General features: G+C 43.8%; 7 protein-coding genes across 7 annotated transcripts; 6 read left to right on the forward strand and 1 right to left on the reverse strand.

Moving 5' to 3' along the window:
* Positions 1–48: 48 nt before the first annotated feature.
* Positions 49–2,811, forward strand: EFT1 (Elongation factor 2; the record flags this gene model as incomplete). The annotated part of the gene is made up of 3 exons (XM_041280928.1): positions 49–62; positions 118–209; positions 287–2,811. 3 exons carry the CDS (start codon positions 49–51, stop codon positions 2,809–2,811), a joined length of 2,631 nt encoding a protein of 876 aa, XP_041138719.1.
* Positions 2,812–2,996: 185 nt separating this feature from the next.
* BRETT_002399 (uncharacterized protein) lies at positions 2,997–5,339 on the reverse strand (the record flags this gene model as incomplete). Its single annotated transcript, XM_041280929.1, has 1 exon — positions 2,997–5,339. One exon carries the CDS (start codon positions 5,337–5,339, stop codon positions 2,997–2,999), a length of 2,343 nt encoding a protein of 780 aa, XP_041138720.1.
* Positions 5,340–5,925: 586 nt separating this feature from the next.
* On the forward strand, positions 5,926–6,483 carry BRETT_002400 (uncharacterized protein; the record flags this gene model as incomplete). Its single annotated transcript, XM_041280930.1, has 1 exon — positions 5,926–6,483. One exon carries the CDS (start codon positions 5,926–5,928, stop codon positions 6,481–6,483), a length of 558 nt encoding a protein of 185 aa, XP_041138721.1.
* An 842-nt stretch (positions 6,484–7,325) lies between these two features.
* Positions 7,326–8,894, forward strand: BRETT_002401 (uncharacterized protein; the record flags this gene model as incomplete). The annotated part of the gene is made up of 1 exon (XM_041280931.1): positions 7,326–8,894. One exon carries the CDS (start codon positions 7,326–7,328, stop codon positions 8,892–8,894), a length of 1,569 nt encoding a protein of 522 aa, XP_041138722.1.
* A 481-nt stretch (positions 8,895–9,375) lies between these two features.
* BRETT_002402 (uncharacterized protein) lies at positions 9,376–10,002 on the forward strand (the record flags this gene model as incomplete). Its single annotated transcript, XM_041280932.1, has 1 exon — positions 9,376–10,002. One exon carries the CDS (start codon positions 9,376–9,378, stop codon positions 10,000–10,002), a length of 627 nt encoding a protein of 208 aa, XP_041138723.1.
* A 325-nt stretch (positions 10,003–10,327) lies between these two features.
* On the forward strand, positions 10,328–10,836 carry HNT1 (Adenosine 5'-monophosphoramidase; the record flags this gene model as incomplete). The annotated part of the gene is made up of 2 exons (XM_041280933.1): positions 10,328–10,379; positions 10,445–10,836. 2 exons carry the CDS (start codon positions 10,328–10,330, stop codon positions 10,834–10,836), a joined length of 444 nt encoding a protein of 147 aa, XP_041138724.1.
* Positions 10,837–12,288: 1,452 nt separating this feature from the next.
* BRETT_002404 (uncharacterized protein) lies at positions 12,289–14,064 on the forward strand (the record flags this gene model as incomplete). Its single annotated transcript, XM_041280934.1, has 1 exon — positions 12,289–14,064. One exon carries the CDS (start codon positions 12,289–12,291, stop codon positions 14,062–14,064), a length of 1,776 nt encoding a protein of 591 aa, XP_041138725.1.
* Positions 14,065–14,109: the final 45 nt, after the last annotated feature.

The raw sequence follows: 14,109 nt of genomic DNA on the forward strand, positions 1-14,109 counted from the left end.
GGCAGCTAAGCTCATTCAGCATTCAAGAAAGTACATATATAGTTCAAAATGGGTAAGTTGGAGTGATTTAGCGTGAAATCCGGGAGTTGAAATGACGGGGAAGCGGTAGTTTTACAGAAGAGAATATTTTGAGGATGTGCAGGGCGGTTTTTTGATGGATACATACAGCAGAGGTGAGCAGGAGATGATATTGATGGATGGTAGAGGCAGTATCCTCCCGGAGAGCTGGAAGTTTTGAAAATTAAGAAGAAAGAACAAAATACTAACAAGCAAAAACTACAAACAGTTAACTTCACTGTTGAACAGATCAGAGCTTTGATGAACGATGTTACGAACGTTCGTAACATGTCCGTCATTGCGCACGTCGATCACGGTAAATCCACATTGACCGATTCTTTGGTCCAGAGAGCCGGTATTATTTCAGCCGGTAAAGCTGGTGAGGCCAGATACACGGATACCCGTAAGGATGAGCAAGAGAGAGGTATTACGATCAAGTCCACGGCCATCTCGCTTTATACCGAGATGTCGGAGGATGACTGCAAGGAGATCGAGGGCGAGACCAAGGGCAACAAGTTCTTGATCAACTTGATCGACTCGCCAGGTCACGTTGACTTCTCTTCTGAGGTTACTGCCGCATTGAGAGTCACAGATGGTGCATTGGTTGTCGTTGATACCGTTGAAGGTGTGTGTGTGCAAACAGAGACTGTGTTGAGACAGGCTCTTGGAGAGAGAATCAAGCCAGTTTTGATCATCAACAAGGTGGACAGAGCTATCTTGGAGTTGCAGGTTGACAAGGAGGAGTTGTACCAGACCTTCTCGAGAACTATCGAGTCCGTTAACGTTATCATCTCCACTTACCAGGATGAGGCCTTGGGAGATGTGCAGGTTTACCCATACAAGGGCACCGTTGCCTTCGGTTCGGGTTTGCACGGTTGGGCATTCACAATTAGGGAGTTTGCCGACAAGTACGCCTCGAAGTTCGGTGTTGACAGAATCAAGATGATGAACAGATTGTGGGGAGACCACTACTTCAACCCTAAGACCAAGAAGTGGACCAACAAGGCAGTTGACCACAAGGGTAACGCATTGACGAGATCGTTCGCCATGTTCGTCTTGGACCCTATCTACAAGCTGATCGGAACCATCATGAACGGAAAGACCGACCAGGCCAAGGTGATGATCGAGAAGTTGGGCATCCAGTTGAAGGGAGATGAGAAGGACCTCGAGGGCAAGCAGTTGATGAAGGTTGCCATGAGGAAGTTCTTGCCTGCTGCCGATGCCATGTTGGAGATGATCGTCTTGCACTTGCCATCTCCAGTTACCGCCCAGAAGTACAGAGCTGAGCTTTTGTACGAGGGTCCTAAGGACGATGCCAACTGCACAGCCATCAAGAACTGTGATCCTACTGCCGACTTGATGTTGTACGTGTCCAAGATGGTTCCTACCTCCGATAAGGGTAGATTCTACGCTTTTGGCCGTGTCTTCGCCGGTACCGTTAAGTCTGGTATGAAGGTGAGAATCCAGGGTCCAAACTACGTTCCTGGCAAGAAGGAGGACTTGTTCATCAAGGCAGTTCAGAGAACCGTGTTGATGATGGGTCGTTTCGTCGAGGCCATCGACGACTGCCCTGCCGGTAACATTGTTGGTCTTGTTGGTATTGACCAGTACTTGTTGAAGAGTGGTACCTTGACCACATCCGACGCCGCCTACAACTTGAAGGTGATGAAGTTCTCTGTGTCGCCAGTTGTCGAGGTTGCCGTCGATGTCAAGAACGGAAACGACTTGCCAAAGCTTGTCGAAGGTTTGAAGAGATTGTCGAAGTCGGACCCTTGTGTTTTGTGCAAGATGTCCGAGTCCGGAGAGCACATTGTTGCAGCCACCGGAGAGTTGCACTTGGAAGTCGTCTTGCACGACTTGGAGTACGATCACGCAGGTGTTCCTTTGAAGGTGTCTCCTCCGGTCGTCTCGTACAGAGAGACTGTTTCCGAGGAGTCCTCAAAGGTGGCCTTGTCCAAGTCTCCTAACAAGCATAACAGAATCTACTTGAAGGCCGCACCTTTGGACGAGGAGTGCACCGTTGGCATTGAAAAGGGTGACATCGATGTCAGATCTGATGTCAAGGTCAGAGCCAGAAAGATGGCCGATGACTACGGCTGGGATGTTGCCGATGCAAGAAAGATCTGGTGCTTCGGTCCAGATGGCCAGGGTCCAAACGTTGTCGTTGACCAAACCAAGGCCGTTCAGTACTTGAACGAGATCAAGGATCACGTCAATGCCGGTTTCCAGTGGGCCACCAAGGAGGGTCCAGTTCTCGGTGAGCAGATGAGAGGTATCAGATACAACATGCTCGATGTCACTTTGCACGCCGATGCCATCCACAGAGGTGCCGGTCAGATAATGCCAACCATGAGAAGAGTTACTTTCGCCGCCATGTTGTTGGCCGAGCCTAGAATCCAGGAGCCTGTGTTCTTGGTCGAGGTTCAGTGTCCTGAGTCTGCCATCGGTGGTATCTACTCTGTTCTTAACAAGAAGAGAGGTCAGATCGTCTCCGAGGAGCAGAGACCTGGTACTCCACTTTTCACAGTCAAGGCCTACTTGCCTGTTAACGAGTCCTTCGGTTTCACCGGTGAGTTGAGACAGGCTACCGGTGGTCAGGCTTTCCCACAGATGATCTTCGATCACTGGTCCACCATGCTTGGTGACCCAACCGACAAGTCCAACAAGGCTGGTCAGATCGTCTTGGACACCAGAAAGAGAAGAGGTTTGAAGGATGAGGTTCCGGGTTACGAGGAGTACTACGACAGATTGTAAGTTTCCATGCTGTCTGTCATCTCTGCTTCTTTTTATTACTCTTTGATTTCTTTTGTTAAGCGGGCCCTGTTGCCCGTAGAGTATATCTTCCAATACAAGTTAACTTTTAGTCAATACGTATTTCTTTGTAGTTTACATTTACTAATATACAAGTGTGTGTGTGTGTGTGGGTGTGGGTGTGTGTTTCATCTCAACCGGTCGCTGATACTATTTCCAAAAGGTCTTAAGTCCTTTCTGTCATCTTCCCTCTCTTTTTTCTTCAGCTTCTCATCTCTTCCTTTCTTCTCACCTCTTCCTTTCATCTCATCTCCTTCCCCTCCATATGCATGCTTTGGCACTTCACACACTGCCAACCCATTTCTCTCAAAGCATCCATAAGCCTCTCTCAGTCCTTGCTCTCCTTCCTCACACAGCCACTCAAAATTCCGAGCCATCTGGTACTTCTGCCTCTTCATCTTGCCCCAATGCAACTTAAACAACTTGTAAGGGCCGGAATTCCGTGAGTATGTTGAAAGCACATATCCGGCCAACTGCTCAATGTCGTCTATCAACTCCTCAACACTGTCATATCCACCATTTTCAATTTTATATCTAAGCTGCTTGCCATCTATGACACCTTCATTATCCGTCAAAATCGTATCCAACACCCCATATTTGTCGGAGTGTAGAAATGCGCTGCCAACCGTTTCAATCGCAAACAAACGCGGCAGGTAAAACGCCTCGGACTCCTGCACCAACACCGAATTTAGCCTCGAGGTCTGCACACTGCGCTCCGAAACTCTTTCGGAGATTTCGCCAAGCTTCTGCACGTCTTTCTTGATCATATCCAGCACGCCAAGCCGATCCTGCACGTCATCAAGCGTCATCGACCCATAGTTGATCGGATCCGGCCGTCTGATCAATGGAATCTTGCTCTGCTCCCGTTTCAAGGTCCAGTACTTGCAAATGTTCGCGAGCAGGTCCTCCGACCCGTCAGGTAAAAGCCTCTCTCTCTTAAGATACGATTCCATCCTTTCGACAACGGCATGGGGAACTACGGGAGATCCCCGGTTTGTTTTCCACTTAAACAACCTGCTTTTTGACTCCTGAAGCTCCCGAAACTTCTCGGTGCTAACGGGAACGTAATTTTCATACCGTGCCTGCTTGTTCAGCTTAGACACGTTTGATCTTGAGTAAAACAGCCTGGTCTTCTCTATTCCAAGGGCTGTATCATGAGAGCATGCCCAACTGCCAGGCGTGTGGCGATCACAGTAAGAAATCAGTGATAATGGATGGTCAAGCGCTCCCTTAACACCTTCCTTCATCTCCATATACAGTCCGGCTCGCTTTGCACAAGTTGCATGGTACGCGACAAAACAGTTGTGCTTCGAACACTGAATGCACGCCCCAACCTTCCTCCGGCATATGAAGCAGGTGAGCTTCCATCTACCCTTTGGAATGTTCTGGATACCTTCTATAGGCTCCATGTATGTTGGATTCGCAAAGTACACCTCGCTGATCCAGAGTGTACAGATGTTGTGTGCCCAGTGGCCATCATCCGTCTGCTTAAATGCTCCAGTCGTGCTGGGGCAGAAAAGACATCTCTGTGTGTGATCTCTTGAGATAAGACATCTTCTACAAAGCCACGGTCCCTCAGGTATAAACGGTATTCCGTAGCATTCCTGATGAACAGCAATGTTGCATCCATCGCAGAAAACAATCGCATTCGAAGCATCGCAGTCATTCCTGTTGCAAATCGCACAGCATTGATCTTCTTCTGGTGATACTCCTATGCCGTCATCTGAACCATACATCGAGCATTTAGCCGCAAGCTTCTTACTCAGGGCATCCTCGTTTGCAACAGATGGTGGTAGCAGCTGCTCTATGAAGAAGAACTGCATCTCGATGAACGTCATAACCAACTCAAAGAACTCGTTGCTTATTTCCTTGAGTCCATTTTCTGCTCTCTGACGATTCACGTAGTCCACATAGAGACTATCCTGGTTATCCATGTCATACAACACCTTCAACTTCTCGTCCTTTCTCAATCTCCCCGTGATTAGCCCATAGTCACTCTCGTTTGCCCTCTTATAGGCTGTCAACCCTCTCTGCCCCACTCTTTTTGAACTCGAATCGTTATATCCATACTTGTGATACTTTCTGTTCATGATAAGAACGCCTGAATCCGGATCTGCTGAACTTGAGACTGATCCAACGGCCTCAAACTGCACTCGTTTGAATTTGGGGTGCTTGAGTCTGCCAAGTATCGCTTTGTCTCTCTGCCTTTTATCCTGCCTATAATAAACAAGAGATGAATCATTATACATTTTATCATATAGTTCATCTGATTTCTGCGCCACCTCCTCGCCAACCTGCTTATTCTGATGCTTTCCATGATGCTGTGTACCATTCTTCGAATTTCTAATAATCTTCACCTCAAGTTGTTGGTCAACATCGAGATTATCATAATATTCGGTGAAGTCAATCTCCTCACGCGGTTTTAAAGGAAACACGGCTGATTTTTTCAATTTTGGCCGGTTGGTTTTCATTGCTTTATGACAAATAGCGCTCCGATACGTCGAGCATATCTTTCTGCTTAATTACTATGTTCCCTCTGCCAAATTGATGCCACATATGATTAACTTTGGTTTTATAGATAATGCGGGGGCTGGCTTTTCGGAAATATATTTCGCGTAAACAAATACTTCACCGGGAAAAAAAATAGACGATACAAAAAAATACCAAAAATCGGCGAAAAAAATAACGGTAAAAACACCTGTTGAACTAGGATGTTTAAACAAATATTCGCAAGATTACTCAAAGCGCATGACAAAAGCATGCTAAATATTACACAAAGCTTATTAAAGTAGATAGAAACGTAGTATTTACACCGTAATGTATTATTGCACACAAAATTTCAAAGCGTGTTTTCCACAATTTCCGATCATCTTGACCTATCCGGTTTAAGGATTCTCGCGCATGAGAACTAAATCAAATATTGGATTTAAGGTTGCAGAAATTATCTGCATTTGTTGCACACGAGCTTTTACACTTGGTTTAAAGGACATATCTCCGAGTCATGATCAGCTTTGTAAAGTGTATTTCGTACTTTCTTTTCTCAGAAGTTAGCCAAAAATGCGTATCATTAAGCATAATGAGAATTCTGTCAAAAAGAGGATTGAGTACCAACCGGAACGAGAGGAATTCGTAAAGCATTTGAAGCCGAATACTTTTGGTCAGCAGTTTTCTCCAAGTCCAAGAGAAAAGCGTAATTCTAATATTAGTACTAAGGAACTATTACAACCAAAAGGGCCCAAAAACATTGGTGTGCTGTGTGACGTCACATATCATTCAAGAAAGCATTCTCACTCGTATTCTCATCCAGGTAGCCAACCGAAAGGCGGGCATAATCACAGAAGTAGTTCTTTGAGAGCCAAGTCTACTGAAATTACTGGTTATTCATCTTTCAATCATGACAGAGGAGACGCTATCTCTACATTTCAAAGCCGAATTCTGGAACGGTCTGATTTGATCGAAAGCAGAAAGATCAAAAAGTTAAATATGAGTTCTAAAAACAATGAAGTAGAAGAGTCTGCCTTGCCTGCCAGAAAGGTTCTTAGGACAGAAATATGGGAGCAGCAGTGTGCTGGCGAAACTGAGCCCAAATACACAAACCAGTATACGTACATATAATTGGAATTTCATTACAACATGTTTCTAAAAGCCAGATTTACTTGTCATTTTTGTATCTATATAGTTGACGATTATTGGGCATCATAAATTAAGCGCTCAAACATATTTTTTCTTGCTTTTATCTAATTTTTTTTTTTACCCGCTAGATCTTGCAGTAAATCTGCTCCAAGCTAATCTTGGGCAAGTCTAAGTTTTTACCACATGAACGGGGCTGATAACCACAGTAACATGATGCTTATTAGTAGTCTAAACGATACTAAACGATCTTTTTTAGCAAACTCAACTTGTACTGATTTAGGATTGCTAAAAATTTGCTTGTTATAGATTGACGGTTGTAACTCGGAATAAGCATGTTGAACTTCACTTCTCCGCAATTTAAGGCTGATTATCGTACCTCAGAATATTCTCCTGAACATCGGATTACATAATAAATAATTTTTTGACGTTTGGTAAAAGCTATTTTTTTTCTTTTGATATTACGCTCACCTTTTTTTTTTTTTTTTCCCCGAGCGATTACATATATCTTCGCAAGTTCACCACACTAACCATATGCCGAATTGTTTTAATCGCCGCAGTACTTACCCTTAACCCATTTTTTCCCTTTGCCATTTATATCAACGGCATTACAAAAGTTGAGTTGAGTGCAAAAATATAGGAACAGAGGGTCTGGACTATTTGATTTAACGAAGTGATAGATATTTTTCCCCTATTCATTCATCGCGCTATTAGTCATTAGAAAATTGATAGTCAAATCTTACGACAAAAGCTATAAAACAGCAAGCAACAGAATATCATAACCTTTTTTTGGCCACATCCATTTGTTGGATTACTTTCACACTCAGATGGATTCAGTCGAAGCTCTTGAAAACCTAATAGGCCAGGTAGGGGCCGAAAGAGGTGACCCTAGCCATTTCAGCAATAATGGTAACAACAGCCATAATAATGGTGGTAACGACAATTACTTGCATGCAGCCAACATGGGCCAATCAGAGATGTCGTTTTCCTCCATGAATGGTGCGTCTTTTGATGCAAACAGCATGAATACGGACTTCCTTCTACAAAATAATAACAAGCCAGGAAATGGAACCAATAGCACAGATACAAGCAGCAACCAAGCTAATAGTGCCAATAACTTCTTTCGTGGCACTTACAACACCAACAGTTCTGACAATTTCAACACGCAGGATTCGTCCTTGGGCTTGCCAGGCGGATTTCACAACAATCCTGACAGTAACAGCAATAATGTGAGTACTTCTGGTGGGTTTAACGGCGTTCCAAACCTCAAGGTGGATGATTTCTTACGCTGGAACAACGCAAACGGCCATTCAAACAGTTTGAGCCTAAATCTGGATGATGAAAACTCTGTTTCCAGTCCACACCCACCGGAAAGCGTGGGTGGCCCAAGTTCGCAATACTTTTCACCAAGACCTTCAGGTTTGCCTTCACCAGGCATGAATCAGAGGTCTGGTTCAACAAGCAACCAGCTGGGAAAAAGCTATACCTCGCAGCTGGGAAGTTCACTTGCATCTTCTGCTTATGATAGTCTTTTAGATTCTCCTTACGGGTCATTCCAAGGAAGTTTCAACGACTCTTATTTGAAATCTCCTCCTTTGGAATCGACATCTCTTAACAATTTCGGTTCTCCGGCCTCTTTCAGCTCGCATATGAACTCGAAGAAACTCCTGTCTAAAGAGGGAAAGATCAACAGGAGAAGAGAGTTGCATAATGCAGTTGAACGAAGAAGAAGAGACTTGATAAAGGAGAAAATACGAGAACTCGGCACGTTGATTCCACCCATGCTACTGCTAGATGGACAAAAACGCAGGCAAACGACAAAGAAGGAGTCGCGGGCCAATAAGAGTACGATTCTCTCGAAATCTGTCGTCTACATCGAAAATCTACAGTTGGTGATGAAGATGCAGGAGGAAAGAAGACATATGCTCGTATCTCGAATAGCAACTTTGTCTGGAAGTGGTGGTAACGGCAGCCCTCAGTCTGTGGCACAGCCACAAATGCAGCCTGCAGATTCTGGAATAAATGCCATCAGCGAGAGTCCTTTGGAAAATACAGATGTTGATAACTCTAACACGAATATGGGAGATAGGGATGCCGATACTTTTGGTTTCACGCCAATTCACACTCCGTACTCTAATGTTACAAGTCCATTCGTAACAAATGGAGACACACCACTAGGCTTAGATAAGCAGGCGTCACCTGTGCAGGTTAACGGGCTGGCTGGAGGAGCTGGAGGAAGTGGTAAAATGGTTGCAAATCATATCGATGGCAAAGATGATGGTACTGGGTACTCCGATGCTTACTTGAATGAATTCCTTACAACCACGCCATCGGAAAATACTCCTAACTTCACTGGGAGCCCGGTAGACTTGTCATTTGGAGGTTTGGGGGGATGAAAACTGTGTATTTTGTGTGCATTGGTGTAATCTAATTTAGGGGCTGAAAATAGGAAGAACCGTCGGAGATGAGGAAGAGAAAGGAGACGGGAATAAAGTTGTAAAATGTTGGGGAAATCTGTGAAACGGGGGTATAGAATACGTGAAGAATGAAGTAGAGGTGAAAAGACGAAGATCGAAACTGGGATGGGGGAAGTAAGGTACTATTGAACATGAATAGATGGAATGGAGTAAATTTAAAATTAAAGAAAAAAAAAAAAAAAAAGTTTAAAACCGGTAAATTTACATTCGTGGGGTCGAGCTATCATGCCAAGTATTCATGTTTAAAGAAAGTACAATTTTAGACAGTTTTGTAGTTTGCCTTCCTTCAATTTTCGTTACATTCTGCAGTAGTATTGCAATTTTCTTCTACTTTAACATCCAGACCTCATATAGTCAAAGTATACAAACAACCTTTTCACCTTCACAATTATATATTAGCATGTCACAAAGTGATGTGGACTTTCTCTCAAACTGGAGATCAGGCAATAGAGGGGCAACAGCAGGAGGAAGTTTGGCTGACAAGGCAAAATCGATTTTCTCGTCGGCAAAGGAGGCTGTTGAAGATGGATATGATAGGGCATACCATGTTCTACCTATGACAAGTGATGATATTTCCCAGGAAGAGCCTTCATGGTTTCATATGTCTCGTTTTGAGCGATATATGGCATTTGGGCTCTTCATGCTAGGTTCTGCGGTGTGCTTTATATTGGGATTCCTACTTTTCCCTGTTCTCACGCTAAAACCAAGAAAATTCGCCATGCTTTGGACACTTGGATCACTACTTTTTGTTCTTAGCTTTGGCTGCTTGCAAGGTCCCTCTAATTATTGTCGCCACTTGATCTCCAAAGAGAGGCTTCCGTTCACATGCGTTTTTTTCGGCAGTGTGCTGGCCACAATATACTGTGCCTCAATACTTCGGTCCACTGTATTAACTCTCGTTACAGGTATTGTTGAGATTTTTGCAGTTCTTTACTACACGATAAGCTATTTCCCATTTGGTGCACAGGGGTTAAATATTATTACCAATGCGGGGGTTCATCAGATTGGAAGCATGGTTGGTGTGTAGAGCATGATATGCTTGCACCAAAATGTACACTAAATAAATTGAATAAGCCAGCCAAGCGTCCGTAGCTCGTAGCTCGTTGCCGTTTAGTGCATGCATCAAATTGCATCCTGTTCAGTGCCCTCTCTAAATTTTTTTTTTTTTTTTTTTCACTCTCTCTCTTTTTTGGCCTTCCTTATATAGGCCGGAAAATTGATATGCCGCGAGGCATCATGTTCAGCACTAGTCGTCTCTCAGACAATACTTGAAGATCATATATATATACATACTTGTCCTCATTCTCCGCATTATCCAGATAACACACTTGCAAAAAACTAATCTATCAAACATGTCTAGTACTGCTCTTAACGCCTCGTGCATCTTTTGCAAAATTCTAAAGGGTAAGTATTGAAGCTTTGCGGTCGATCACGGAACAAAGTCTACTAACAAACGGTTAACTTAAAAGGCGAAATACCATCGTTCAAAGTCTACGAGACAAAGTACAGTTACTCGTTCTTGGACATTGAGCCAACTGCAGAGGGCCATATTCTCATCATTCCAAAATGCCATGCTGCTAAATTGCACAATGTGCCGGATGAATATTTGGCAGACTTGTTGCCTGTGACCAAGAAGCTTGTTAAAGCTCTCAATCTTGATATCGATTCTCCAGAGGGTGCCGGCTACAATGTCCTCCAGAATAATGGTCGAATTGCCCATCAGTACGTTGATCACGTGCACGTCCATTTGATTCCAAAGAGAACCGTCCAGGAAGGTTTAGAGGAAGGATGGCCAGCACAAAAAGCCGACATGGACAAGTTGAAGAAGTTGGCTGCCGACTTAGCTTCCAAGTTGAACTAAGTTACATTGAGAAAGCGCCATTCTTGCTGCTTTTGCTCGGTCTTTTCTGAAATTTGCTGCCATTATCGAATTGTTATAGAATAGAGACGATAGGCCATGGCTTCGGGCCGTGTCGCTCAAAATACAGATGGAGTTAAAGATAAGGTAGTCTATGAATTTATGTGAACATTGTTCGTATATGGGGTAGCGGAAAGGTGTAGTTTCGCTGTAGATGGAAGTGTAACTAACTGTTAAGCCCACGTTTTGGCTAAACGAGGGGCTTTCTCGGGTGCTCGGCCCTCCCCCCTTACATTAAGTAATGAATGAGACTAGGCAAGTTTACCGTTGATATAGCTTTTGACCCCACGTAAGTATACAGGGCTCATCTAACGATATTTCTGCATTATCGTATCAATAGAAAGATAACGAGTTAATTATTTAATTGGCGATGACCAATGCAAAGAAATATTCAATAGTATTAGAAGCCGATTACTGGAGCCACCGCGTTTGACCGAGATATTTTTCACTCTTGCTTGGCCGATTGATTTCTGAAAGAATGGACTATTACCACTAATTGGAATACTGCCAACTCCCGCACCCACGGCATTCTTTTTTCTCTTCCGTAGCCATTGTTTCGCTCATACCTTACAGTCGAGTCATTTTTTTATCTAGCGTATTTTTTTTATTTTTCTTTATTTTTTTTTTTTTTGACGGCGCCTAACCTATTACAGTAATTGTTCAATACATGCGGATTACTTGACTCCTATAGCTTGCTTTGACCTGGCTCACTTAATTTGCTAACCTCTCTTAATCCCTTTAACCAGCATGTGTATCCCTTGTACAACCTTTCCAGTCTGATTCGCCCGAAAAAAATTAGTGTTTATACCACAATGTGGTCCAAATTTCAGTGCTCCCCTCTTTTCGCCCTGACTTGACACACCCAGATCTTGCCGTTTAGTGCAGTGCTGTCTAACTTCATGCTTTTGCAGTCATATTGCATGTATGCACTCTCGAAATTGTCTTCTTCTATTCTGCACCCTCGCCGAACTTCTGCACTTCTTTTTTTCTACAAATGGTTATCTGACTTTGGTCTGATTAATTACTGGCGCATTGTGTTTTTTTGGTTTAAATGTTACAGTATTGTTATCTGTTTATTTTTTATTGTTCTTTTACGTTTTCTTCTTTTACTTCTCTCGTGGATAATTTCTCTTATCAATATTTTGCGAACTAAAATTTTTTTTTTCTTGTTATCTTCGAGCAGATCACTTTTGCATATCGCTTGCTTTGAGAAAGATAAAGAGATTATATGCATTGTGTTGAATAATATATATACAACATGTGTTCTTGATTTACATTTTATTTTCCATCGCCAGCAATCCAAAATGGCACTGTTTTCAGTTTTTTTTCTTAACACTACTTCATCACTTGTCTCGTGCCATTTGATATCCACAAAGCAGCAATACTCCTGACATAATGGGAATGTTTAAGGAAGAGAAGGAAGAGTCAAAGACAGGAAATGTCGATGTCTACCAGGAGCCCGTGTTGGCAGAAAACAACTCTTCTGAGTCGCCGGCTTCCGAGCCTGAGGCAAAGGGCAAATTCAAGACGTTTTTGAAAAAATTGGAGATTAGTGGTACTCAAGGTCTTTCCACATCTCAGCTTTTCCTATACAACTATGATCTTAAACCTGTGGAAGAAGAGCGCAGAACATGGAGTTTTTTCAACTTCATCTGCTTCTGGCTTGCCGATTCTTTCAATGTTAATACTTGGCAGATTGCTGCCACCGGTGTTGAGGCTGGAATGAGCTGCTGGTCAGTTTGGGGAACAGTTTGGCTTGGATATTTCATGGTTGCTTGCTTCATTGTGCTAGCTGCCAGGGTCGGTGCCTTCTATCATATATCATTCCCCGTCTCGTGTAGATCCTCTTTTGGTATCTGGGGTTCTTTGTGGCCTGTTATCAATCGTGTTGTTATGGCATGTGTCTGGTTTGGTGTGCAGAGCACTATTGGAGGCCAGTGTGTCCAGTTGATGCTAAAGGCCATCTTTGGTAACGACTTGGATACGAGAATCCACGACACAATCCACTCAGATGCAATCGATTCGTTTGGTCTTCTCTCATTCTTCATCTTCTGGTTCTGCCAGTTGCCTTTCATCTACATGCATCCTCACACCGTTCGTCACTTGTTCACCGTCAAGGCCATTGCATGCCCAATAGCCGGCTTTGCGTTCTTGATCTGGACAATGGTGAAGGCAGGCGGTGCTGGCCCTGTTGTTAGGCAGCCTGCTACGGTTCATGGCTCGGATTACGCCTGGGCTTTCATTAATTCCACCATGAATGCACTTGCCAACTTTGCAACCTTGATCGTGAACGATCCCGATTTCACCCGTATGGCACGCAGACCAAGATCTGCATTCTGGTCTCAATTCTTCTCCATTCCAATTTTCTTCTCCATCACGTGTCTTATCGGTATTCTTGTCTCCTCTGCATCCAACTTGTTGTACGGCACCACATACTGGGATCCGCTAGATGTTCTAGCCCGCTTTCTGGACAAGGGACACAGTGGTCCAAGAGCCGGTGTTTTCTTTATTTCTCTAGGTTTTGCTTTGGCCCAGGTCGGTACCAACATTTCCGCAAACTCCGTTTCTGCCGGTACTGATATGACGGCTTTGCTTCCTAAGTTCATGAACATCAGACGTGGTGGTTTCATCTGCGCTATTGTTGGCTTTGTTATCTGCCCTTGGAACTTGATGACTTCCTCCTCTATGTTCACCACTTATCTCTCAGCTTATGCCGTGTTTTTGTCCTCCATTGCAGGTGTGGTCTTTGCTGATTACTTCATCCTCAAGAAGGGCTTCTTGAAGCTAAGAGATTTGTACGTGGCAGACAACTCTAGTGACTACTACTACTGGCACGGAATCAATCTCAGAGCATATGCTGCCTACATCTGCGGTATCTTGCCTAACATCGTTGGATTTGTGGGTGCAACCAAGACTCACACAGTTCCTGCCGGTGCCACTTATGTGTACGACTTCTCTTATTTCTCCGGATACATACCTGCTGCCTGCACTCTTGTTCTTTTCACCTTGATCTGGCCATGCAAGGGTCTTCCAGGTAAGATCTTTGAGAAGAAGTGGTTGGAGAAGTGGCAGGATGTCGAAGATTTCGGTGAATTCTTTGCTTCCCGGCGTGGAGACTTGAGGCCATTGAAATCTGACCCAAGAGATGATCTTTCTGTGGGTGAGTTTTAATTTTATGCTTTCGTATGTAATGAAGTAGCGAACAATGCTAATATA

This window comes from Brettanomyces bruxellensis, chromosome 9 (genome assembly GCF_011074885.1).
Source record: "Brettanomyces bruxellensis chromosome 9, complete sequence".
NCBI lineage: Eukaryota > Fungi > Ascomycota > Pichiomycetes > Pichiales > Pichiaceae > Brettanomyces > Brettanomyces bruxellensis.